The following is a 27,018-nucleotide window of genomic DNA, read 5'->3' as shown; positions in this document are numbered from 1 at the left end:
AAGATCAGGAGCAAGACAGGGATGTCCACTTTCACCACTCCTATTCAACATAATAGTGGAAATCCTAGCCACAACAATTGGACAAGAAGAAGTGATAAGCTGGAAAGAAAGAAGTAAAATTGTCATTATTTGCAGAAGACATGATATTGTGTTTAGAGAACTCTAAAGATTCCACCAAACAACTACAGGGACTGATAAATAAATTTAGTAAAGTAGCAGGATATAACATTAATATTCAGAAATCGGTTGCATTTTTATACAGCAACTATAGGCCTGGTACATGAAATTCGTTCATGGTGGGGGAGGGGGGTCCCTCAGCCTGGCCTGCACCCTCTTGCAATCTGGGACCCTCAGGGGATTGTCTGACTGCTGGTTAGGCCCAATCCCACAGAGATCCCTGCATGATCAGGCCTAAACTGGCAGTAGAACATGCTTCTCGCAGTCTGGGATCACTGGCTTCTAATCGCTCGCCTGCCTGTCTGCCTGCCCGATCGCCCCTAACCACTCACTTGCCTGCCTGATCGACCCTAACCACCGCTGCCTCCACTCCCGCCACTGTAGCTTAGTCCAGAAGGACGGCCAGAATGATGTCCAGAAGGTCGTTCGGGTGTTTGGTCTAATTAGCATATTATGCTTTTATTATCTACACTAATAAAAGAGAAACATGGTAATTGGTGTACGACTGCTACCCTTCCCATTGGCTAATCAGGGCAATATGCAAATTAACTGTCAGCCAAGATGGCGGCCGGAAGCCAGGCAGCTTGAAGCAAACATGAGGCTTGCTTGCTTCAGTGACCGAGGACTCCAAAGTTCCTAGCTGGCTGCTGCAGGCCTCTGAGCCTGCAGTTTCAAACATTGTAACAAATATAGACTTGGCTGGGATCTCAGAGCTGGAGTTGATACAGAGTTTCGAGAACCAAAACAAACCAGATTCCTGCTTTCAGGAGTGGAGGCCTAAGAGCTGGAGCCTCAGAGCTAAAGCTGGCCCAGAATAAAAAAGAAAAAAAAAGAAAAAAAGGAGCAGTTGGGAGCTTCAGTCCCAGCCTGAAAATAGCCCGCAGCCCCTCACCCAGACTGGCCAGGCACCCCAGTGAGGACCCCCACCCTGATCCAGGACACCCTTCAGGGCAAACCAGCCGGCCCCCACCCGTGCACCAGGCCTCTATTCCATATAGTAAAAGGGTAATATGCCTCCCAGCACTGGGATCAGTGTGACAGGGGGCAGCGCCCAAACCCCTTGATTGCCCTGAGGCTCTGTGTATGACAGGGGACAGGGCCACAACCTCCCTATCGGCCCTGCTCTGTGGGTGATAGAGGGCGGCGCCCCAACCCCCTGATCCACCCTGCTCTGTGTGTGCCAAATTCCCTATCGGCCCTGCTCTTTGTGTTATAGGGGGGAGCTCCCCAACCCCCTGATGGGCCCTGCTCTGTGCATGATGGGGGAGCTCCCCAACCTACTGACCGGCCCTGCTCTGTGCATGACAGGGGGTGGCGCCACAACCTCCCCATCGACTCTGCCTTGAGTGTGACAGGCGGCGGTGCCCCAACCTCCCAATCGGCCCTACTCTGAGCGTGACTTAGGGTGGCATCGCAACTCCCCAATCGGCCCTGCTCTGAGCCCAACCAGGGGCTGCACCTAGGGATTGGGCCTGCCCTCTGTACCCGGGAGCAGGCCTAAGCCAGCAGGTCATTATCTCCCAAGGGGTCCCAGACTGCGAGAGGGCACAGGCCGGGCTGAGGAACACCCCCCCGCCCCTGAGTGCACAAATTTTTGTGCACTGGGCCTCTAGTTATACATAATAAACTCTGAGAAAAATAAACTAATGAACAGCAAAATAAACCACCAACAAAACAAAAAGGGAACCTACCATATGGGGAAACATATTTGCAAATGATTTATTAGATAAGGGGTTAATCTCCAAAATATATACAGAACTTATACAACCCAACATCAGGAAGACAAACAATCCCATTAACGACATGGCCAAAGGACCTGAAAGACACTTCTCCAAAGAGGACATACAGATGCCAATAGACATGAAAAAAAAAATGCTCAAGGTCACTAATCGAGAGAGAGATGCAAATAAAAATTATCATGAGGTACCACCTCACACTGATCAGAATGGCAACTATAAATAAATCAAAAACAACAAGTGCTGGTGAAGATGCAGATAAAATGTAAACTAGGGCACTGTTGGTGGGAATGTGGACTGGTGCAGGCACTATGGAACACAGTATGGAGTTGCCTCAAAAAATTAAAAATGGAATCACATTTTGACCTAGCTTCTGGGTATATCTCCTAAGAATCCTGAAACACCAATCAGGAATAATATATACACATCTATGTTCATAGCAGCATTATTTACAATAATCAGGATCTAGAGACAGCCCAAGTGCCCATCAGTAGATGGATAAAAAAGCTGTAATACATTTACACAATGGAATACTACATGGCTGCAAAAAAGAAGGAACTCTTACCATTTGCAACAGCATGGATGGACCTGGAGAACATTATGCTAAGTGAAATAAGCCAGTCAGAGAAAGATAAGTATCACATGATTTCACTCATATGTGGAATCTAAAGAACAAAATAAACTGACAAACAAAATAGAACCAGAGGCATGAATAAATGGAACAGCCTGACTGATCTCAAAGAGGAGGTGGGTGGGGAGGATGGGAATAGATCAACCAAAGAACTTATATACATATATGCTTAGCCCATGGACACAGAAAATACTGTGGGGAAGGTCTAGGGAAGGCAGGGGCAGGGTGGAGAGAAGCAAAGTGTAAGAAAATGTGGGACATCTGTAATACAGTCAACAATAAAAATATAAAGAGAAACTAAGACGTCAATGCTATTTATAATTGCATAAAAAAGAATGTACTTAAGAATAAATTTAGCCAAGGTTATAAAAGACTTGTACTTTAGATATTATAAGATATTGAAGAAAGAAATTTAAGAAGATACAAATAAGTGGAAGTATATACCATGCTCATGGGTAGGAAGAATTAACATCATTAAAATGTCCATACTACTCAAAGCAATCTATAGGTTCAATGCAATGCCTATCATAATACCAATGGCATTTTTTACAGAGTCAGAACAAATAACTCAAAAAGTTATATAAATCCACCAAAAACCCCAAATAGCCTCAGCAATCTTGAAAAAGTAAAACTAAGTATGAGGTATCACACTACTTGATATCAACCTATATTACAAAGTCATAGCAATCAAAATAGTATGCTACTGGCATAAAAACAACATATAGATAAATGGAACAGAATAAGAAGCCCATAAATAAACCTATGCCTATATGGTCAATTAATATTTGACAAAGGAGGCAAGAAAACAATGGGGTAAAGACAGTTTATTCAATAAACAGTGTTGGGAAAATTGGACAGATACATTCAAAACTGAAACCTGACCACCTTCTCACACCATTAATAAGAATAAACTCAAAAAGGATTAAAGACTTAAATGTATGACTTGAAACCATAAAAATTCTAGAAGAATACATCAGCAATAAACTTTTTGGCATTTCACTTATCAATATTTTTTTCTGATATATCTCTAGGTCAAGGGAAACAAAAGAAAAAGTAAATAAATGTGACTACATCAACTAAATCAAACTAAAATGATTTTGCACAGCAAAGGAAACCATCGACAAAACAAAAAGACAACCTACTGAACAGAAGAGCATATTCACCAATGATACATGTGGTAAGGGGTTAATATTCAAAATCTATGAAGAACTCAGACAAGTTAATACCCATAAACACACACACACACACACACACACACACACACACACACACACACACAAATACCCTAACTGGGCAGAAGACCTGAAGAGACACTTCTCCAAGGAGGACATCTAGATGGCCAATAGACATAAAATGTTGCTCAAAATCACTAATCATCAGAGAAATGCAAATGAAAACCACAATGAGATACAATTCCACTCCTGTCAGAATGGTTGTCATCATCAGCGAATCAACAAACAAGTGTTGGTGAAGATATGGAGTAAAGGGAACCCTTGTGCATTATTGGTGGGAATGCAGATTGATGCAGCCACTATGAAAAACAGTGTGGAGGTTTTTAAAAAAATTTTTAAGTGGAACTTCTTATGATCCAGGGATGCTACTTCTGAGGATATATCCAAATAAAACCAAAAAAATATGCATCCTTATGTTCATTGCAGCATTATTTAGAATAGCCAAGATATGGAAGCAACCCAAGTGCCCCTCAATAGATGAGTGAATAAAAATGCTGTGGTACATTAACACGATGAAATACTATTGGACCATAAAAAACATGAAATCTTACCCTTTGCAACTGCATAAATGGACCTAAAGGTTATTATGCTTAGTGACATAAGACATATGGAGAAAGACAAGTGCCATATAATTTTATTTATATTTGGATCTAATTAACAAAATAAACCAATAAATAAAATAAACAATAGACTCATACATACATAGAACAGACTTATAGTTGTCAGAGGGGAGGGATACTGGGGGCTGGGTGAAAAAGGTGAAGGAATTAAACAATAAAAGTTGTTAGTTGCAGAATGTTCACAGAGGTATAGATTTTATGATAGAGAATATAGTCAATAATATTGTGATAAATATGTTTGGGGCAGGTGGGTACTTGAAGCAGTGGGGACAACATTCTGTGAAGTACATGATTTTCTAAGCACTTTGCTGTAAACCTGAAACTAATACAGAATAACATTGAATGTAAACTGTAATTGAAAAATTAAGCAACCCTTAGGACTGAACAACCGGAACGGCAGGAATGACCGGATGACCAGCCAGAAGCTATGATGTACACTGACCAAGACCTTGCTGCTGGACCCAGACAGGAAGGAAGAGGGAGCCCAATTCCATGTGGAATCGGCAGTTGGTTAGCTTGCTGCTGGGGCCAACCTTCTGCAGCCCCTCCCCACACTGGCTGGCCCCCCATGGACCCTGATGGGGGGTGGGCTTGCCAGCCAACCTCCCGTGGTCCCTCCCCCCATGTGCTGGCCCCCCCAGATTGGCCCTGATGGCAGGGCAAGCCGAGGGTCCCCACCCGTGCACAACTTCATGCACTGGGCCTCATGTGTGTGTGAGTGTGTGTGTGTGTGTGTGTATGTGTGTGTGTGTATCCTATCTAATAAAAGAGTAATATGCAAATGCAAATTAACCATCACTCCTCACTCAGTCCGTCACAAAGATGGCTGCGGCCACGGAACTGGAGTGAGCAGGAGGCTTGTGTTGCCCTCGGCGATGGAGGAAGCCAAGCTTCCCGCCTGCCCTGACCATCCCTGAGCTCTGCTCAAGGCTACAAAGTTTCAATTATAGAAGATAAATAAATCCCAGATACCTGCTTCCAGCCACGATGGCCTCTGCTGAAGGAGGGACTGGGAGCCTTGGTTGCCAGGGGAAACCCCACCTGGGCTTTGCTTAAGGCTACAGAGTTTCAATTATAGAAGTTAAATAAATCCCAGATACCTGCTTCCACCCTGTGGGTGTGGCCAGCCTGAAAACGGCCATCAGCTTCTCACCCAGGCTGGCAAGGCACCCCAGCAGGGACCCCCACCCTGATCTGGGACACCAAATATATATATACTAGAGGCCTGGTGCATGAAATTCATGCACTTGGGGGAGGGCGGGGTCCCTCAGCCAGGCCTGCACCCTCTTGCAGTTCAGGACCCCTACCTCTTTACCACCTGGCTCACTACTCCTTAGCATTGCCGCTGAGGTGGAAAAAGCTTCTGCCATCACCACTGAGCTTGCCAGCCATGAGCCCAGCTTCTGGCTGACTGGCTCTCCCACTGTGGGAGCACACTGACCACCAGGGGTAAGCTCCTGTGTTGAGTGTCTGCCCCCTGGAAGTCAGTGCGCATCATAGCAACTGGTCATTCTGGTAGTTCTGCCATAATGGTCGCTTAGGCTTTTATTATATACTAGAGACCCGGTGCACAAAATTCGTGCACTGGGGGTGGGGTTCCCTCAGCCCAGCCTGCCCCTCTCACAGTCCAGGAGCCCTCAGTGGATGTCCTACTGATGGCCACAGTCTGGCAGCAGAGGCTCAGAGCAGGTGTCGTGTGTGTGTGTGTGTGTGTGTGTGTGTGTGTGTGTGTCTGCTAGGACCTGCCCCCAGCCGCGCCACATAGGCTCCAAGCAGTTGCCGTGTGTGTGTATGTGTGTGTGTGTGTGTGTGTCCCCACTGGGGGTCTGCCCCAAGCCACATTGGAGGCTCAGAGCAGGCACTGTATGTGTTTGTATGTGTGTGTCTGCTGGGGGCCTGCCCCCAGCCACACCATGGAGGCTTGGAGCAGGAGCCCCTCTGTGTTGATCTCTCAGGCTCCTGGCCTCCACTGCATGTTGTACTCTCCCTTGATCTATGGCCAGGATGGGGGTGCTGCTTGCAAGCTGGGATTTCCTGCTCCCGGAACCCCATGGCGACCGTGAAGCAGGCCCAGCTGGGGGCTGTCCACAGGCCGGGCTTTCCTGCTCCTGTATCAGGCCCAGCTTGGGGCTGTCCGCTGGGCAGGCTTGCTTTCCTTCTCCCAGATCCTCATGGTGACTGGGGAGAACGCATAGCTGGGGGCTGCCCACAGGCCAGGCTTGCTTTCCTGCTCCTGGATCAGGCACAGCTGGGGGCTGCCTACAGGCCGCACTTTTCTACTTACCTATGGCCAGATCACCACAGCAATCCAGGACCCAGCGGCACTTTCCTGCTCTCCAATAGTCATAGGTTCCTGGTTGGGGGCGACGCTTAGCAGTGCGGGGCTTAGGCGGCACAGGGGTCCCGGCTGGGGGCTCAGGTGGCACACTGGGGTCCCAGCTGGGGGCGGGGCTTATGCCCTACTGCCCAGGGCTTCACCTGGAGCCCAGATGGCAGCTTGCGCCGTCCCGCCCTGCCTGTAGTATGGGATAGAGGCCTGGTGCATGGCTGGTTTGCCCTGAAAGTGTCCCGGATCAGGGTGGGGGTCCCACTTGGGTGCCTGGCCAGCCTGGATGAAGGGATGATGGCTGTTTGCAGCTGGTCACACCCCGTTCAGGGTGGCTGTCCCCACTGGGATGCCTGGCCAAGTGTGGGTGAGGGCTTGAGAGCCATTTTCAAGCTGGAGGGCAACTTAAGCTCCCAGCCTCTCCTTTTTTTCTTTTTTTTTTTTTTTTTTTAATTCTGGGACTTATTTACCTTCTATAGCTGTCACTGGAGCTGAGAGCCGGCTCCAGCTCTGAGGGATGAAAGCAGGTTTCTGGGTCTGTTTGACTTCTATAATTGAAACTCTGTTGCCAGCACAGCAGCTCTAAGCTCTGAGGCCAAAGCTGGCTGAAAGCAGGTCTCTGGAGCTTGTTTAGCTTCTATAATTGCAACATAGTTGCTTAGAGTGCAGCTCAGAGGCTGGCAGTGGCAGGCAGGGAATGTTGGCTTCCTCCATCACTGGAGCAAGGAAGCCTCCTGTTTGCTTCAGCTGCATGGTTGCAGGCCATCATCTTGGTTGGCAGTTAATTTGCATATCCTGCTGATTAGCCAATGGGAAGGGTGTTGGGGTTATGGTCAATTTGCATGTTTCTCTTTTATTAGATAGGATACTAGAGGCCCGGTGCACAAAAATTTGTGCACTGGAGGGGAGGGTCCCTCAGCCCAGCTTGCCCCCTATCACATACTGGGAGCCCTAGGGAATATCCTACTACCTGCTCCCTGCTCCCCTTGGGGAGCAGGCCTAAGCCACAGTCTGGCCTCCCTTTGTGGGAGTCGACCAGGCTGATCAGGGGAAGGCACCAGCCCCATCACCGCACTGTTTCAGCCACTGCCAGTCACCGCAGCCACCAAGATGTTTTCATCAACACGAACTCCAGTCCTTTTACCATGAAAAAATGACAACTTTATTTAGGCATTTTCAAGAAGTGTCTTTCATAGGCTATGACCTTTCTTTCTTTCTTTCTTTCTTTCTTTCTTTCTTTCTTTCTTTCTTTCTTTCTTTCTTTCTTTCTTTCTTTCTTTCTCTCTCTCTCTCTCTCTCTCTCTCTCTCTCTCTCTCTCTCTCTTTCTTTCTTTCTTTCTTTCTTTCTTTCTTTCTTTCTTTCTCCTCACCTGAGGATATGTTTCCATTGATTTTTAGAGAATGTGGAAGAGAAAGGGAAAGACAGAGAGAAACATCAAAGTAAGAGGAACACTGATTGGTTGCCTCCTGCATGAGTCCTGACCTGGGCCTGGGCCAGGGAGGATCCTGCAACCTAGGTACATGCCCTTGGTCAGAATTGAACCCAGAATCTGTGTTGGGTAGGCCAAGGCATTATCCACTGAGCAAAACTGGCTAGGGTAGGATATGACATTTCTTAACCCTCCAGCAGCAGACCTTCCTTTTTTTTCTCCAGCAGTGTGGTAAAAAAAAAACCCTAGATCACCTATTTGGACTCTTATTACCCATTTACTAAGAATATTATCAGTGGCATACAGGGAGCTTAACCAATCAGAGTCAGAAAAGGTGTTTCCTCTGTAGTTCACACCAATTGCCAGCTCGGCCCCTGCCCAGTCCTAACACCTCTGGCGAGTCATTAGCCCTGGGCGGGGGCACCCCCAGCTCCCTGCCGCCATGGCCATCAAGGATCACTGGCTGGCTCCACCCCAGCCCAGGCCTGAAGCCTCTGGCTGAGGTGCTAGTCCTGGGCCGGGGCACCCCCAGCTCCCCGCCGCCACTGCCATCAATGATCGCTGGCTCAACGATCGCTGGCTGGCTCCTCCCCGGCCCAAGCCTAAAACCTCTGTCCAAAGGTTTAAGCCAGGGCCGGGGCACCCCCAGCTCCCTACCATCACCGCCATCAATGATCGCTGGCTCAATGATCACTGGCTGGCTTCGTCCCGGTTCCCCTCCGCCACTGCCATCAACGATTGCTGGCTCAACAATCGCTGGCTTGCTCCTCCCTGACCCAGGCCTAAAGCCTCAGTCCATGGCTTGGCGCATACATATGCAAATTAACCACCATCTTGGTTGGCAGTTAATTTGCATATCATATATATATATATATATATATATATATATATATATATATATACATTAGAGGCCCAGTGCACAAAAATTTGTGCACTTGGAGGGGTCCCTCAGCCCGGCCTGTTGCCCTCTCACAGTCTGGGACCCCTTGGGGGATGTCCACCTCCCCGGGGGATTGGGCCTAAGCTGCCAGGCAGACATCCCTCTGGCAGCCCAGGAGCCCTCAGGGGATGTCCACTTGCCAGTGGGGAGAAGGCCTAAGCTCCATTCTGACATCCTTAGTGCTGCTGAGGAGGCAGGAGAGTCTCCTGCCACCACTGCTGTACTGCCAGCCATCAGCCTGGCTTGTGGCTGAGCAGAGCTCCCCCTGTGGGAGCGCACTGACCACCAGGGGGCATCTCCTGCATTGAGCATCTGCCCCCTGGTGGTCAGTGTGTGTCATATTGACCAGTCATTCCCAGTTGTTCTGCTGTTAGGGTCAATTTGCATATTACCCTTTTATTATATAGGATAGAGGCCTGGTGCATGGGTGGGGGCTGGCTGGTTTGCCCTGAAGGGTGTCCAGATCAGGGTGGGGGTGCTGTTGGGGTGTCTGGCCAGCCTGGGTGAGGGGCTGATGGCCATTTTCAGGCTGGCCACACACCCTTCAGGGTAGGGGGTCCTGCTGGGGTGCCTGGCCAGCCTGTGTGAGGGGCTAATGGCTGTTTTCAGGCTGGCCATAGCCCCGTGCCACCCAAGCCACCAGCAGAGGCTGGCTGGAAGCAGGTATTGGGGTTTTATTTATCTTCTATAATTGAAACTTTGTTGCCTTGAGCCTAGGCCACAGCTGGCCAGGGCAGGCGGGAAGCTTGGCTTCCTCCATCACCAGGGCAACCAAGCCTCCTGCTTGCTCCAGCTCCATGGGTGCCGCCACCATCTTGGTTGGATTAATTTGCATATAGTTGCTCTAGTCGGCTGGTGGGCATGGCTTAAGGCATAGCGAATGTACAGTCAATTTGCATGTTTGTCTTTTATTAGATTATATATATATATTGTATGTATATATTTCATATTAATTAAATACTTTGGTGAAGTGTTGCATAACATCTTTTTACTATAATTAAGTGATCCAAACTCTGGAGCCACAAGTAGAAACACTAGTTTTGTTTTAGTTTAAATAGCTGACACCAGTGATTTTGTAAACAGGAGTTTCTAATTAAAGCTACAAGCTGTAAGTGCTTGTTAAAATGGACATTCCCTATGATTCTAATACACATTAAAGTTTGAGAACCAGTGTTTTAATACTGAGAGGGTTTTGCTGCTAAAATGAGATTTAGCTAAAAATTCCCAATAGGTTTCCCCTTAGGTAGGATTTTTTATGATTTCCCAGAGAGAAGCCATTTCCCAATGAGTTTTCTTCTTACAGTAAAGGTTTTGATCAATAAAACATTTCTGCTTCATTTATGCTTTCCCCAAAAAGTATTCCAAGTGAAAGGTTAATTTACCTGGAACACCTAGTTATCCATATAAGAAAGTCCTATTAGATCTGATCAAATAATTGAATCGATATCCCCTCCCCTGGGAACTGACCTGTAGACTACTTCACAGCCAACATTTTCTTTTGCTTAGACCACATTCCATTTGCTAAGACCACTATCTTTCCCCTCAGGACATGCCCAGGATATGGACCTGCCCAGAGAAGTCCCTGCCAAAAAAGCCTGCCTAGAGTCCTGTATATGAAAAGATGTTCAACCTCACTGCCAATCAGGGAAATGCAAATGAAAACTACAATGAGATACCATCTTACACCAGTTAGAGTGGCTATTATCAGCAAGACAAACAACAGCAAGTGTGGGAGAGGTTGTGGTAAACAGGGAACCCTCATTCACTGCTGGTGGGAATGAAGACTGGTACAACCACTTTGGAAAGCAGTCTGGCGATTCCTCAAAAAATTAAAAATAGAGCTACCATATGACCCAACAATCCCACTCCTGGGTATATACCCAAAAAACTCAAAATCATTTATACACAAAGATATATGTACCTCTATGTTCATTGCAGCATTATTCACAGTGGCCAAGACTTGGAAATAGCCAAAGTACCCTGTGATAGAGGACTGGATAAAGAAGAGGTGGTACATATACACAATGGAGTACTACACGGCCATAAGAAAGGATGAAATAGCATCATTTACAATAACATGGATGGACCTTGAGAACATTATGCAAAGTGAAATAAGTCAGACTGAAAAAGCTAAGAACTATATGATTTCACTCATATGTGGAATATAAAACTGAAATTTATGAACACAAACAGCAGTGTGGTGGTTGCCAGAGTAAGGGGCGTGAGGTGTGAAAGGGGTCCTAATATAAGATTTAACTTTGGGTGGTGGTCACATGGTCCTATATACAGATTTTGTAAATTAGTAATCCACACATGAAACCTATATGTTCATGATGGCTAATGTCACCCCAATAAAATTTAATTAAAAAAAGAAATAATAAAATAAAAATAAAATAAAATCTCTGACTCCCTGTTCCTGGCTGCTGGCATTATTTGGGGGCTCAGCCCATCTGATTACCAGATGACCTAATAAGTGTATAACTCTTTACCACTTTTGGCCTTGTGCGTTACTCCTTCAGTGACCCTAACAAGTCCAAAGTTGTTGTTTTTTAAGAGTTATTTAATTCTTCAGGGTTAATTGTTACCCAGTGGTCATAAATAGCAAGATAAAATCACCAGTGATGGAATCTAGAGAGGACCAATGGTGGTAACCCTGAAGGGCAGGGAAGAGAATGAGCACCTGCTAGGTGACAAGAGCCAGTAAGTGAATCACAACTAGGAAGGTTAGAGAAAAATGACTCAAAACATGTATAAACTCTACCTAGAATTTAGTTTTAATTTTCTGTTTCAAAAATGTGGCTTAAATATAAGCAAGTTAGGATGAGAGCAGAAGGCATGCCATCTTGTTAAATGAGAACTTTGAGATACAGGAATCTAAGAGGAAACTGAAAACAGTGATAGGATCTGGAAGAGCTGTTGAGAAAACTTAAAAGATAAATACACAACATGGAAGGTATTGTTGCATGCTCATCAGACTTTTCAGGGAAACAATTTAAGGCAGTAAAAAGCACATGAGATTGGGAAACAATCACCCAGTTTTTTTTCCCAGCTCTGTCACCAAGGGATCCTGAAATGCTGAGCAAGGTAAATAAGTTCTCTTTTAAAGGAAATGGTTGAGTTAAATGATTTCTAAAGTCCCTTTGAAGTGTGATTTGATATTCTAAGCCATATCTTGGTTATACAAAGTGACTTCCACCTTTTTATTAATGAATATGTGTATATCCCCTTGTCTTCATGTTTATACAAATAACTCTCAGGAAGATTATTCAAACTGAAAGGAATTCAGAACAAAAGCAATTACTTTTTGATTCTCATTTAACTCCTCTTATTGAAGCATCCATCTTATATAAAAACTGCTGTTTGAAATTTTAACCCTGCTATTCTGGCTTCTGTCTTAAATAATAAGGAAAATAAGACTACTCCCATTCCAGAGAGGCCATAAACTATGCCCCAGACAGAGTTGTCAGTGCTGACACCAGGCCAGCCAAGCCTTAAGATATGGTCTCATGGCCCCTTCCCAGCACGCAGGCCTTCTTTCTCAGAAGGCCCGGAAGTCTCATTCCAAATATGGGAGACAAAGGACTGAAAAAAAGTATAAATAAAGAGAGTTTCCTCCATGTTGGGGGCCCAGAATTTGAAAGACACATTTTTCTCTGGGCCTGCACAGAATTTATAAATAATGTAACTCCCTTTCTCTAAGTGTGGCTTGCTTTTTCTCTGGTCTTCTGAAACATTATTATCAGAATCTTCTTAATTTGGCTTTCATTTATCTTATATTTTTTCTTACAAATAATATGCACTATTTATTTTCATCTAAAATATAAATGTCTAAAACTCAACTATGAGTATACAAACCAAACTAATATAACCTCATTCTGGAAATGTAGTCTAGATAAAGAGTAAATATATAACATTAATTGAGTTTGGTTAGGCTGGTAGAGAAGAGGCAGGATTGAGAGTGGGATGAGGCTGGAGAAGAGACATGACTCACAATATTTATTTAGTTTGTCATAAATTCCCGAAGCATAAAAATATCCAAGGGTTAGTAAAATTAACATGGATAAGGAAAAAGAAATGGTTTGATATCACAGTTAATCTTTAATTATCTTTATGTGTGTTTGGGGCAGAAATAGAATATTGGGGACCAGCTGTAATTATGAGAAATATTAATCATGTTCTGTTAACCATGATGTTTTGTTCTGATTAAAGAAAGCACATTCTAACCTGGCTGAGAGTTTTACCAGGGATCTCGGAGCTCACCTGGAAATTTGGCCCCTCCTCCCCACCTGAGATCTGCCTATTACCATGGAAAGATGAACAACCTTGCTGCAGAAAGGAAATAATGGAGACCAGGATGCCCCTTGCCCTTTGCAAACCCTCAGCCCACATTGCCCACATTGCTTGTAACCTGTAGCTATTATACCCATTCTTATTCTTTATCGTACTTCCCCATGCCTATAATACCCATTTTTATTTTGCATACTCATTCTTATACCTTTGCCCACTTTCCCATGTAATCTTTGTCCTTGTACCTCATATAAGCAACTGGGCTATGGCAAAGGGAGGCTAGAGAGCAGATTTTCCTGGATGACCTGCTATTCTCCCATACTGCCAGCATTATTGAAATTGGTTGAGTCATATGATTCAACCCTGTCTCTGCTTAATTGGCTCAAGCAGTGACAGGCAGCCCAGACCCATTGGTTGTCCGGTTTCATGTGCAGCAACTTGAATCAAAATACTTAAATTTAGAGAAAGGAATATAAAAATAAAATTTTCAAGCCTAGCAATTTATAACAAGTAAAGCTTTTAAATTTTACCTTCTCCCCCTGAAAGGAGTGAATCATTGTTTTAATAGGAAAGCCCAAGTCAGTGTTAAACTCCTTTTTGCATCTAAGAAATGATGGTAACATATTCCTAACAATGCATCAAAAGTGTGGTAATTCTATGGGGTGTGGGAGGGAGAGTTGGAAGTCAAAATTTTGGAGTGGTTCTCCATGATTCTGGTGGCAGCACACATGAATTTCTTAAAATATTAGAACAGATCCTCATATCTTCTTGTAAGTTTTGTGGCATATTAAAACCCAAAATTCCCACTGCTATGGCCCAAAAAGAAAATAGTAAAGAGAAATTTATTTTGCATGTACTCTTTATTTTTGGACCCAGAAACACTTTTTAAATCGATATACTCCTATGACAGATAACATAATATAGTATTATTCATTAATAGCTTCTTAGGGATTAAATCAATTTCTTATAAATTTAAGAAAAACATAGAAAAAAGAGCAAGTATATTTTGATGTGGAAAGGAATAAGCCAGAGTTTGGCTTTTTGAAACCCTTCCCTGTTTATCTTAAAAAAAAAACATTATTTCTTACACTGTTTAAATTGTCTTTTGCATGTGACTATCTTACAATGTTAAATATATTACATAGCACATCCTCCTATATAATAAAAGGCTAATATGCAAATAGACTGAATGGCAGAAAAACTGGAACAACCGAACAACCGGTCGCTATGATGTGCGCTAACCACAGGGGGCATGTGCGGAACATGGCAGGCATTGGCTGCAGCGGGATAGTGGACGAGGTGAGCAGGGGTGACAGACCAAGGCAGGCGCTGGTCACTGTAGTCAGGGCGAGCCTCTGGTGGTTACTGAAAATCTTTGCTCCTGCGTGCTGCAGTCCCACCCGGCGCTTGCACCCGCAGCTGGTGCTGGAGCTGCTGTTCGCATCCGCTGCTGGTGCCCAGTGCTGGTCCCGATCACTCAGTGCCATCAGTGGGTGCGAACAACCCTGATCGCCCCTGAGGGCTTGTCCACCTCCCCCTGCTCCTGAGGGGCGATCAGGGCACCAGCTGCTGCTCACACCCGCTGCTGGTGCCTGCCCCAATCGCTCTGCACCATCAGTGGATGCAAGTGGGGCCTGTGCTGTTATTGCATGGGAGCGGCGGCAGCAGGAGCGGGGCTGCTGGCAGGCAGAGGACCGGGGGCTATGGCAGGAGGGCCTAGGCGGGGGTGCGGAGGATGGGTTGAGACTGGCCCCTGTGCCTACTGCAATCCACAATTCCTTTCAAGGTGCATGAATTCGTGCACTGGGCCCCTAGTATTATAGCAATATGTTCTCATATCTGTTTCTCCCATAATAGAAAAACGAACACCACCCCCAATTCCTAGCTCAATTACTAGCATGTGGAACACATGCAATAATTGCCTATTAAAACTTAATCATTACATTTCTTTTGCAACCATATGTGGTTTGTGTAAATAATTTCAACTTTTTTTTTAACAGAGAAATTAAATATTTGGAGTAAATTAATTTAACTTTTTTTAGAATTGTTAGGAGCAGGAGGAAGAAAGAGAATAGTGGAGACTAGTTATAGTGATAAGAAATATTAATCATGCTCTGTTAACTGTGATTGTTTTGTTCTGATTAAGAAAGCACATTATAAGTTAGCTGGGAGTTGTACTCCCCTGGACCTAGGAGCTAACCTGGAAATGCAGCCCATCCTCCTCATCCCAGAGATGCCTATTTTCTTTGATGAAAAGATTAATAACCTTGTTGTAGAAAACTGAGATGTCCAACCCTTCGCAAACCCCCAGACCTCATTGTCTGTAATCTGTAAACATTATACTCATTTTTATTCCTTTTGCCTACTTCCCCCATGCCTGAATACCCATTATTATTTTGCAAACCCATTCTTATTCCTTGGTAATTATAATATAAAGGCATATTAGTATACATCCCAAAACAATTCATCTTAGAAGTTCAAAGTGACTATTGAATGTCAGGGTATTAATTCCCAAAACATCACTATGAGAACTTTAAAAATTAAGATATGAAGTGGGAAATAAGTGAGGAATGATTTGTCTCATGTCAGTGGTATGATGAAAGCACATACCTAAGTCCATGTATTTTCTGCTTTCCAGTAACATTTTTCAAAGGAAGTATAATTTTCCAGTATAAGAGAAACATGTTTCTGAGCAGTCATAATGTTTTTTACAAACATAACTTCTTGGCATTTAATATGATTGATAGTAGAAGCAAAATGTTGGACAATTAAACATATTCTGAAATTGTTAAGGGAAGAGACATAATATTCTCCTAGCTATTGGTTATAAGAAATAAAATAATAAATATTAATCATGCTCTGTTAACCATGAATGTTTTGTTCTGATGAGAGAAAGCACATTCTAACCTGACTGGGAGTTGTATTCCCTGGGACATGGGAGCTAATATCGGAATGCAGTCCATTCTTCTTCCCAAGAACTGCCTATTATTATGGAAAGATTCACATCCTCATGGCTGGAACAACCTAGTCTAGGAGACACCTGCTCTTTACAAACCCCAATCCCTATTACCTGTAATCTGGTCCCAGAGTGCCCAGAGGTGCCTGCCCTCTTGAGACCCCTGCCCACCCTGAGCTTGCGTGACTTGTAACCTGTAATGATTATCCCGTGCCTACTTTCCCATGCCTGTAATTCCTATTTCCCCATGTAATCTTTGTCCTTTTACCCAATATAAAGCAGCTGGCTTATGGTGGGGTGCAGAGCAGATTTTTTGTGGATGACCTGATTCTCTCCTGTACTGCTAGCATTATTGGAATAAACACTCATGTATGATCCAACCCTGCCTCTGCTTAATTGGCTGAAGTAGTGAAAGAAAGCCCGGAACCCTTGGTTGTCAGGTTACATAATCTAGTGACTCTGGTGGGATGTAAGCGAGCGACTCCTCTGGGGTGAATACTGGCGATCCAGCTTGCTGTCTGGACTCGGGGTTCCTGGGACTGAGGACTGGACTCTTTTATTTGCAGCACTGCCAGGAATTTTCCTGTTTTGAGTCCCAGCCCCAGCCTCAGCCTCAGCAATCTCCATCATCTCACCTAAGATGTAAGCTGAATCAAGCATTTCTGTATGACAGAAGAATCAATCTTGTTTGTATGGCACCAGAAGCATTTGCTGCCTCTCATCTGGGCTTAAGGCATGCATTTACTGGATGAGCCTGACCAGGTCCTGATAGCAAGAGACCTCTAGTGGTCCTTGACTGGTATTCAAGCCCTTAGTCTGATCCATTCTGGGACAAGAGACATTGCTCTGCTTCAGTGTTTGTGTTGTTTGTTTGTTTATTTGTTTGTTTTTTAAATGCAGGGCATTCTGAAGTTTCTGTGGCTGGACAGACAAGAAGCATGGTGTGAAGCTCTTGTCTGGGGGTTGTGTGTGCCTGTAAATATGATGCATAGAGTATCTCTGTTGATTGTTATTTTGTGACTCTTCGTTGTCTGGTTTACTTGTTTAAAGATGGGGCACATCCCACTTTTCTGGGGGCTCCAGCTGCTTCTGGCAGGCTGAACCCATGGCATGGAGGAACTTCCCAGCAGCTGCTGAGCATTCTTAATGTTGGGGACCCTCCCTACTTTCCTTCTCAAGACATCAGCCACTCCAAATTCTTTGCTAGTGAGAGTTTTGTCTGTCTGTAATGTAACTTTGATTAAGGGTGTTCTTTGCTTCCTTTCTTATCTTTGGGGGACTTAGTTTACTCTTTGTTATTTTAAGAACACTAGGAATCCTCTGTTTCTACTGTTCAGGCTTGCACTACTCAGAATGAAAGGTCATTTGCTGTGCTGGGTTAGTGTAAGATAATATTCTAAAGTTAATGTCCCAGTCCCTACTATTGGGAATACTCATCTATTTATTTAGGGGTTGTTTTTGTTTCTATTTTGAAATAGGGTAAGATCTCTTCTTATATGCAAGGTTTCATGTTGTTACAGTCTACTCAGAAAGAAAATTATGGGAAATAAAACTTCTACCCACCCCCACCCCCCAAGTTTTTCTCCTAGAAGGGCCTGAACTGCAGAAGTGCCCTCAAGGAAGGGGGCCACTCCCACTTTGTAAAGTCTTTGGTAACTTAAAACTTTGGTTCTGCTGGTTTAAGTAGTAGAAATTATTAAATATCTAGGTATTTTGAAATAACAGGATACTGAAATATTAATTAATCTGAGTTTGCCTACTTTTGACCTTTTATTACAGAAAAGCTAGAAAATACACTTGAAACTGTTAGTGAATATTTTATAATAGAAATATGTCTCTCAAAAGTGAAAATATACTTGCCAATCTAAATAATGCTGTTTACTTTTTAGTGATCACCTAAAAATTAAGGTTTCTGAGAATTAAGAATTCTATAACCAATTGGAAAGAAATTATATAGTTTTGGTAATAGAAAGAATGAGGCATGAAGATACATTTTGAAGAAAAAAAGAAAGTGAGTTCTAAAGCTGGTTATTTCTGAATACCTAAGAAGGTTTGTGAAAGTTGTAGAAAGGTTTGTGAAAGTTATGGAAGGGTTGTGAAGAAAAATATTAAAAGGAAATTATAGATAATCTGAATAATAAATTTAATTTCATAAATGAGTCTAAAGTAAGCTAATACAGAATTTGTTTACTCTTTTCTAGTCTGCTAAAATGTAAAAAAAAAAAAAAAAAAGTCTTTCCTGTTTTTTCCCAGGAAGCAAAAGTTCTATAAATTATGGCAATGGTTATATATTATGTTATATTAATCAGGTACATGATTGCTTAAAAAGTCTACCTTCTTAATTGTGGGAACTGAAGTTTTGATAGCCTATGGTTGTGTTTAATACCTTTTGTCACTTTGATTGAATAATAATACTGTTGCGTAATAATAATAATAAGGATGATATATAACCTTTTAGTAAAATAAGTTTGACAACCTTCCCAGGGTTTGAATTTTCAGAAACTTTTCTTGACCTAGAATTGGCTTTAGGTCATTCCAATTGGCCCTTGAATGCCTCAAGGATTTGTTTTATCTTCTTATGAAGGAAAATTTTCTGCTTAAGGTACATGGGAAGCTTTGTCAAATAAAGAAATAATAATTCTGGTATAATTTAATTTATAACTTAATTGTTATTCTGAAATATTGTATCATTTAATTAATTTATTTATTTATCCTTTTTAAAGATATATATTTTTATTGATTTCAGAGAGGAAGAGAGAGAGAGAGAGAGAGAGAGAGAGAGAGAGAGAGAGAGAGACATCAATGATGAGAGAGAATCATTGATTGGCTTCCTCCTGTATGCTCCCACACTGGGGATCAAGCCCACAATCTGGGCATGTGCCCTGACTGGGAATTGAACCGCAATCCTCTGGTTCATAGGTCGACACTCAACCACTGAGCCACGCCAAACAGGCTTAAATATTGTGTCATTTTAAATTTCTTCTTGTCATTTAGAGACAGTCACTGTTTTGTTATGATGCATTTGGAAAAATGTTACATCTTCTGAGAGATCCATGGAAAGGACTCTGACATTTTCAGATCATCCCCTTCTAACTGGATGAAAATTATTAGAACTCTACAGAGTATCTGGATTTATAGAAGTATTGGCAGAAAAAAATCAGGAGAAACAAAAAATGATTGTGGGACTGAATGAACAGAAAAGAATTATATATTTTTAGTGGAAAATATTGCTGATTTTTAATCTTTTTTGTTTTTCAGACATAAGGAAACTTGATTCTTTTCTTAAAGCAATTTGGTAAATTATGTATTTTTCTCCGTACCTTATCCCTCCAGAATTTGGCAATTCTTACTAAGTGAGTTATGGCAAGATGCTTCGTTGCATGAATTCTATAAGACCTGTTTCTAATTGTGTTTTATAAACCAAGACTGACTGGAATGTCATGTCTGAAAGAGAAATGCCTGGACTCTGTATGTCACCAGAAAGCTTTAAGGAATGAAGACTAACTTTGAAGCCAATAAGTGAGCCTTGGAGAAATAGCCTGATACCTTGCTTGGTCAGTGGTTCATGGCAGTCTTTCCAGGTAAGGAACAAAAGTTGCTTTCCTGAGAGATGGCAATGAAGGAACCTCAAGGCATATTGGAAACCTCAAGAATGTGAGGAAATTCACCCAAGTCAACAGGTACTGCAGGAAAACCTGATGGCACCTAAGTGGCTCACTGTCTTTGCCCTGGGGGGATAATTAAAGCTCAGTCATAAAACTCCAGCAAATAAATTTTTTTAAAAACCTATATGATCAATTGCTATTCTTATTGTGTTCATGTAAGTGATCAGGCCAAATTGAAACTAGACTTAATACAATAAATCAATTGGTCTTAATTTGGCTCCTTAATAAAGATGAGGGTGATTTCTTTTTTTGGGGGGGGAGTAATTGTCTTTCAGTAGATTCTATAAGACACAATTGTGAATATTAGACTCAAAGCTTTATTTTTTACCTATGAATTAAACTGGATCCTGAATTTATCTCTAGCTTTTACCCCAATAATACAAAAATTTATAACAAAGTTTGTCTCCACCAGATTTCAAGCCCTACTTGTACTCAAGGAATACCACCTCTAGACACCATTGCCACCTCCTTCCATGCCCAGGCTTCATTGTACCGCTGACAGAGAGCTAGGATCTCTTGGCTCTGAAAGAAAACTTCATCCCTCTTCAGCTTGAAACAGCTACAGAAGAAACCTTGTGCCCCTTTTCTCTGAAAGAATTCAGAGCAGGATCCTTGAAGGGGGATGTGGTAGTCAGACAGACATGAGCAGAGCAAAGAAGATAGGCCAACTGGGGGAGAAATGGATGGGACCCTGAGACATGTATCTCACCACTCCAACTGCTCTGAAGCTGGCAATTGAGGAACCTATGTAGAATAGAACTTGACATTTTGCCTAGTAGGAGTTGGGATACCTATTGTTAATATATTGAATTATATTCATTCTACTTATTTTGGGAGGAAAGTCATACACTGGGATCTTTGTTTGTTGGGACCCATTGTTTGGGAAAAGGATGCCGGGATGTTGTCTCTAAAGGTTACCGCAGTAGTTATCTGAGGAGAATGTGAGACATTTTACTGGGAGTGCTTCAGTATCTAATAACTACAACATGAATTGTTCTGATAATTACACAATCCCTTATAATAATGGACATACTAAGCTGCCAGCTGGTTGTTTTCTGATATGTGGGGTAACTATCTATTCATATATCCGTGCTAACAGCACCTGTTCCTTAGGACGACTGACTGTCTTTATGTCTCAGAAACATCACAGGGTCCCAACCAAAAAGACCTTCTCACAGCTGTGGCACCAGACTGCAACAACGATCTCCATCTGTGGAGCCCTGCTGAATATATTTCTTTAAACATTTTGGTAATGGTAGGCTCCTTTAATGTAGAAGTGACCTGGCTGGCTTTAGCATGGTAAAAGCTCCAAATGCCACTTCCAGGGCTATTCAAGGGATAAATTGAGAGCTGAGAAATATCAGGGAGCAGTTCTAGAGAATTGGGCAGCAATAGATTATTTGTTGTTGTGGCATAAACACAGTTGTGAGGACTTGAAAGAAATGTTCTGTTTTAATCTTTCGGACAATTCTCAATTGATAGAAAACAACGTTCATCAAATTAGGGAAACCATCTTCAAGATCGTACATTCGCTGTATTCTATCCCTGGGAACTGCTTTCAAGACAAAAGCAAATATAGTCCAGCAGGATGAGGTTTTTCATATAAACCTAATCTCATATATATGAGATGATTAAAAAAAAAAACAAAACCAGTGGGGAATGTTAGGGGTAGAAACATAATATTGGGGGACTAGCTATTAGTTATAAGAAATAAAATAAGAAATATTAATCATGCTCTGTAAACCATGATTGTTTTGTTCTGATTAAAGAAAGGACATTCTAACTTGGCTGGGAATTGTACACCCCAGGACATGGGAGCTAACATTGGAATTGGAATGCAGTTCATCCTCCTACCCAAGAACTGCCTGTCATTATGGCAATATTTACAACCTTGTGGCTGAAACAATCTAGTCTGGGAGGCACCTGCTCTTTCCAACCCCCAGCCCCTATTACCTATAATCTGGTCCCAGAGTGTCCGGAGGTGCCTGCCCTCTTGTGACCGCCCTCCCCCTGCTCCATGCCTGCATGACTTATAACCTGTAACGATTATCCCATGCCTACTTTTCCATGCCTGTAATTCCTACTTCCCCACATAATCTTTGTCCTTCTACCCAATATAAGCAGCTGGCTTATGGTGGGTTGAAGAGTAGATTTTTGTGGATGACCTGTTGCTCTCACATACTGTGAGTGTTATTGGAATAATCGCTCATATAAATTCAACTCTGCCTCTGCTTAATTGGTTGAAGTAGCGACAGACAGCCTGGACTCTTTGGTTGTCCAGTTACAAAATCACTGTGCTTGAATATGGCACAGTATTTTCTAGTTATAATATTCATATAATCATTTAATTGAGAACATTTTATTAAACATAATATGCTCTTGTGTTAGACTCTAAGAATAATGGAAAATATTCAATATGAAATACAAATATATTTAAATACACAATTATTTTTAAATTATTTTTGATGATGCTTTACTAGAAATGAATTATAGTCATGTAGGTTTCTGTTGTTGTTTTATTTTTATTGTTGAAAGTATTACAGATGTCCTCTTTTTTTCCTCATTGTACCCTTCTAGCCCACACCTGCCCTTGACCCCAAACCTTCCACCACGCTATTGTCTGTGTTTGTGAGTTATGCATATATGCTTACAAGTTCTTTAGTTAAAGAACAATTAAAATAAAGAGTAATACTAACATGTTATGTTCTTACCCCTATTGTTCCAAAGCTTTCTGGTTTTCTTCTTATCTTTTTCTTGCACAGGTGTGTCCATATCCATTTGATCAGGAACCAAAGAGATTTGGGGCTCGGAATGACATTGAAGGGAGTAGGCAGGGTTCCTCCTTCTTCAAAATAACTCATCCAAAGCTTTGTTCGAGCAAATTTCCATTCTATATCTGCATGGTCCTGAAGAGAAGAACATGATAATTGATGACAGGTTTCTTAATTATTAATGTCAGATAAACATCACAGAGAGCCTGTAACCTGACTTGTGTAGCTCTTGGAACATTAATTACTCATGAAAACACTGCTGACTCTTGGAGATAGCCATCTAAACATTTCAGATGATGGCTTATACTGGTAAGAGTCACAGCTTTCATGTAACTTTTCATCCTTCCCTCTTCCCTGAAACAGACATCTAAAATAATTCCATGTTAAAGAGACTACAGTGATTACTTATGCCTTGAGGATGAATTTTAATTTCCTGCATTGCTCAGTTTCATTAGCTCAGTTTCATTAGATTCTGGCCACAAACAGGGCTTTATGTATTATCCAAGACTTTGAACCCCTACTTATGTGAATGTCACCCTCATGGCTGCTCATGGCTTAGCCTCCTGGTATTTCTAGGAAAAGTCTTATTTGATACATTTCCATGTGAATAATTAGTGACCACCTTTAGGGAATAGACATAAACTCAGAGAGAAGTTCCTCTAACAAATGCAGAGTTGGGACTATGACACAACATTGAACCTTGACTTAATCCTGGCCAAATGGCACCAGATAGGAGTATGACTGGTGGTTGACCATAAGCCTGAGGTTATCCTTCATTATCATTTATTTATCATTCTACTAGAGGTCTGGTGCATGAAATTTTTGCATGTTTAGGGTCCCTAGGCCTAGCTGGCGATCAGGGCCGATCTCTGGGGCGACCAGTGGGGCGATCAGGGGGCCCCGCTGGCACCCGCCTTGGCTGATCTGGGGCATGCAGGTTGGGGGCAGCTCCTGCATTGAGAGTCTGCCCCCTGATGGTCAGTGCACATTATAGCAACCGGTTGTTCTGCCATTTGGTCAATTTGCATATTAGGCTTTTATTATATAGGATTTTATTATCTCCTGAGAAAACTTAGGAACATTTATGGCAACTAGATAGAGAGCAGCCATGCTCCTCTTGAATTAGCCATAAATTGAATTAAGTAGACAATCTGGGAAGTAGGAAGTGCTAGAAACTAGGTATACATACAGTTAAATAATTCAAAATAATTCATTTTAACCCATTACTATTATAAAAACGAACTCAGATTTTGGAGTAAGATAATGTTAGATTATACATCATTCCAATATTACAAAATTGCTAGGTGCCAATGAATGCATAGGTTGTATATATCTTTCTACTATGAACAATATATACTTTAGTCTAGGCCAGGGGTGGGCAAACTTTTTGACTCAAGGGCCACAATGGGTTCTTAAACTGGACTGGAGGGCAGGAACAAAAGCATGGATGGAGTGTTTGTGTGAACTAATATAAATTCAAAGTAAACATCATTACATAAAAGGGTACGGTCTTTTTTTTTTTTTTAGTTTTATTCATTACAAATGGGCTGGATCCGGCCCGCGGGCCGTAGTTTGCCCACGGCTGGTCTAGGCACTGGACAAATTGTGCTTTCAATAGGAATCATTATATTTAGAAAATGCATAGCCTCCATTGTTGCTTAGCAATTGTCTGATTGGAGGCTTCAATCATTAGATGGAAGCACAGAAGCTGTAGTTTCCCACGCATTTTCCTTCCTGTTCCTCTCCTCTAGTTCTCTCTTTTTTACTTTCTTTCTAAACAAGCTTATGATTCTAATGCAATGAAGAAAAGTATATTTGTTTGCTGCAGTTATGGAGAATGGGATTCAGTAGAATCTGCTTAAGATAATAAAAAGGTGGTCACCTAAATTATTGGCTTAGCCTGGCCAGTATAGCTCAGTGATTGACTGTCAACCCATGGACCAAGAGGTCACCAGTTCAATTCTTGGCCAGGACACATGTCAGTTGTGGGTTCAGTTTCTAGCACTTCCTACTTCCCAGATTGTCTACTTAATTCAATTTATGGCTAATTCAAGAGGAGAATGGCTGCTCTCTAACTAGTTGCCATAAATGTTCCTAAGAGGCAGCTGATCAATGATTCTCTTTCATCTTGATGTTTCTATCCCTTTCCCTTCCTCCCTTCAATAAAACATATTTTATAAATAAATAAATAAATAAATAAATAAATAAATAAATAAATAAATAAATAAATAAATTATTGGCTTATGAGTAGCTTCTGATCCTCCTGATTCTTAAGGAGTCATATATTAAGTGTTATCTTGATTTCATTATGCTATTTTACTACTAAACAAAGCCTGTGATTCTGAAAGAGTCTACACAAAGTCTCCAATGGTTAGAAAAACTGGAACAGTTGATAGATATGTATTTATTGCCATTTTATTGTTCATATTATTGACCATCTTCTTCAAGAAGACCCTTCAACCTTTCATACAATTCTGGTTTGGTGGTGATGAGCTTCTTTAGCTTTTTCTTGTCTGGGAAACTTTATCATCAATTTTAATGATAGCTTTGCAGGATAGCATAATCTTGGTTGTAGGCCCTTGCTTTCATCACTTTGAATATTACTTGCCACTCCCTTCTGGCCTGCAAAGTTTCTTTTGAGAAATCAGCTGAAAGTCTTATTGGTCTCACTTATAGGTAACTGTTACCTCTTGCTGCTTTGAGGATTCTATCTTTGTCTTTAACTTTTTGCATTTTAATTACAATGTGTCTTGGTGTGGGCTTCTTTGGGCTCATCTTGTTTGGGACTCTCTGCACTTCCTGGGTTTATATGTATGTTTTCTTCTCCAAGTTAGGGAAGTTTTCTGTTATTATTTTTTCAAATAGGTTTTCAATTTCTTGCTCTCACTGTTCTCCTTCCACTCTCCCATGATATAAATGTCAGTACACTTAAAGTTGTCCCAATGGCAATAAATACATATCTATCAACAATTGAATTGACAAACAAAATGAATAAGCAGAACAGAAACAGACTCATGGATACAGAGATATTTTTGTTGGTTGCTAGATGGGAGGGTGTGGGGGACTGGGCAATAAAGGTTAAGTGATTAAGATGTACTAATTAGTTGTTACAGAGTACCCATGGGCATGCAAAGTACAGCATAGGGAATATAATCAATAATATTTTAATAACTAACTCTGGTGCTGAATGAGTATGGGATTTATTGGGGTGATCACTTATTAAATTCTGTAATGTCTGGTCACTGAGGTGTATACTTGCAACTAATTTAATGATATATGTAAACTGTAATTGAAAGTAAAAAAAAGAAAAACTGGAACTGAACTATGATGGTGATGACTAAAAACCACCTACTGCTACCCATCTTCTAACCTAGTCAATATTTAAGGCTTCACTTAGCTATTTGCTCTCATAGGAAGCCTGCCCCAACCACCATCAATCTCAGCTGCCTCCCACCCCAGCATGCATGGTCCTTCTCTTCTGTACTTTCATCACATTAGCAAATCCATTTTCTCAATATTGAAATCATTTACTTATTTTATCCCTACTACATCACATTTTTCTTGAGGGCAGAGACTTCCTTATTCTTTTTATCCCTAAAAGCAAGCATATATTTGGCATATATTAGATGCACAATAAATATTTGTTTAAAGAATACATGAGTGAATGAGAAACAGGCTTTAGATATGGCCTGCATGATTGCTTTTTCCTTTTAACCATTAAACTTTATTATTTTTAAAATACTTTATCCTAAAGCTCTGAGTTAGGATTAGCAGGACAAAAGAAAAAGCCCTCAGGGTAAATTCAGGTATTTTAGGACAGGAGGAAATAAAATACTTGTCATGTGCATGCTTCAAGGAGGCATCATATGCAGGATCCTGGAAAGGACACCTGGTTCAGCTTCTGAGTGCCTGGTCTCTTCTCAAGTAGTTTTAGTATTTGGGTTAAACAAAAATAGAGATTTGAAGCTTATTTTAATCTATGTAAAAAGTAACACTCCACAAAGAAGCAAAAAGAAAATGTCATACTATTCTTGAATAGTGTTCTCTTCATAAACTCCATACACCATACATGTTTTATAGAATCCAAATTGTATATACAGCTTCTCTGTGTATAGCTTTATAATTAGAGGCTTCCTAATGTTTTTGAAGGGGTAGTTTAGAAAATAGAATTCCCATTAGGAAAATGTGTTAACTAGAAGAATACAGAAGTTCTGATACAAATATATAGGGAGTATCTAAAAATTTTT

The 27,018-nt window shown here is 41.8% G+C and overlaps 1 protein-coding gene across 1 annotated transcript in view; it reads right to left on the bottom strand.

The window, feature by feature from the left end:
- The window catches only part of TRPC4 (transient receptor potential cation channel subfamily C member 4), a 78,350-nt gene that overhangs the window by 24,182 nt on the left and 27,150 nt on the right, over positions 1-27,018 (bottom strand). Inside the window, exon 4 of the mRNA XM_059681191.1 lies at positions 22,712-22,906. Coding sequence (XP_059537174.1) covers positions 22,712-22,906 — 195 coding nt within the window. The remainder of the gene's footprint in view (positions 1-22,711; positions 22,907-27,018) is intronic.

Source organism: Myotis daubentonii, chromosome 2 (assembly GCF_963259705.1).
Source record: "Myotis daubentonii chromosome 2, mMyoDau2.1, whole genome shotgun sequence".
In the NCBI taxonomy this organism is placed as follows: domain Eukaryota; kingdom Metazoa; phylum Chordata; class Mammalia; order Chiroptera; family Vespertilionidae; genus Myotis; species Myotis daubentonii.
Note: the sequence above shows the minus strand (reverse complement) of the source record. Positions and strands in the feature narration are given on the sequence as shown.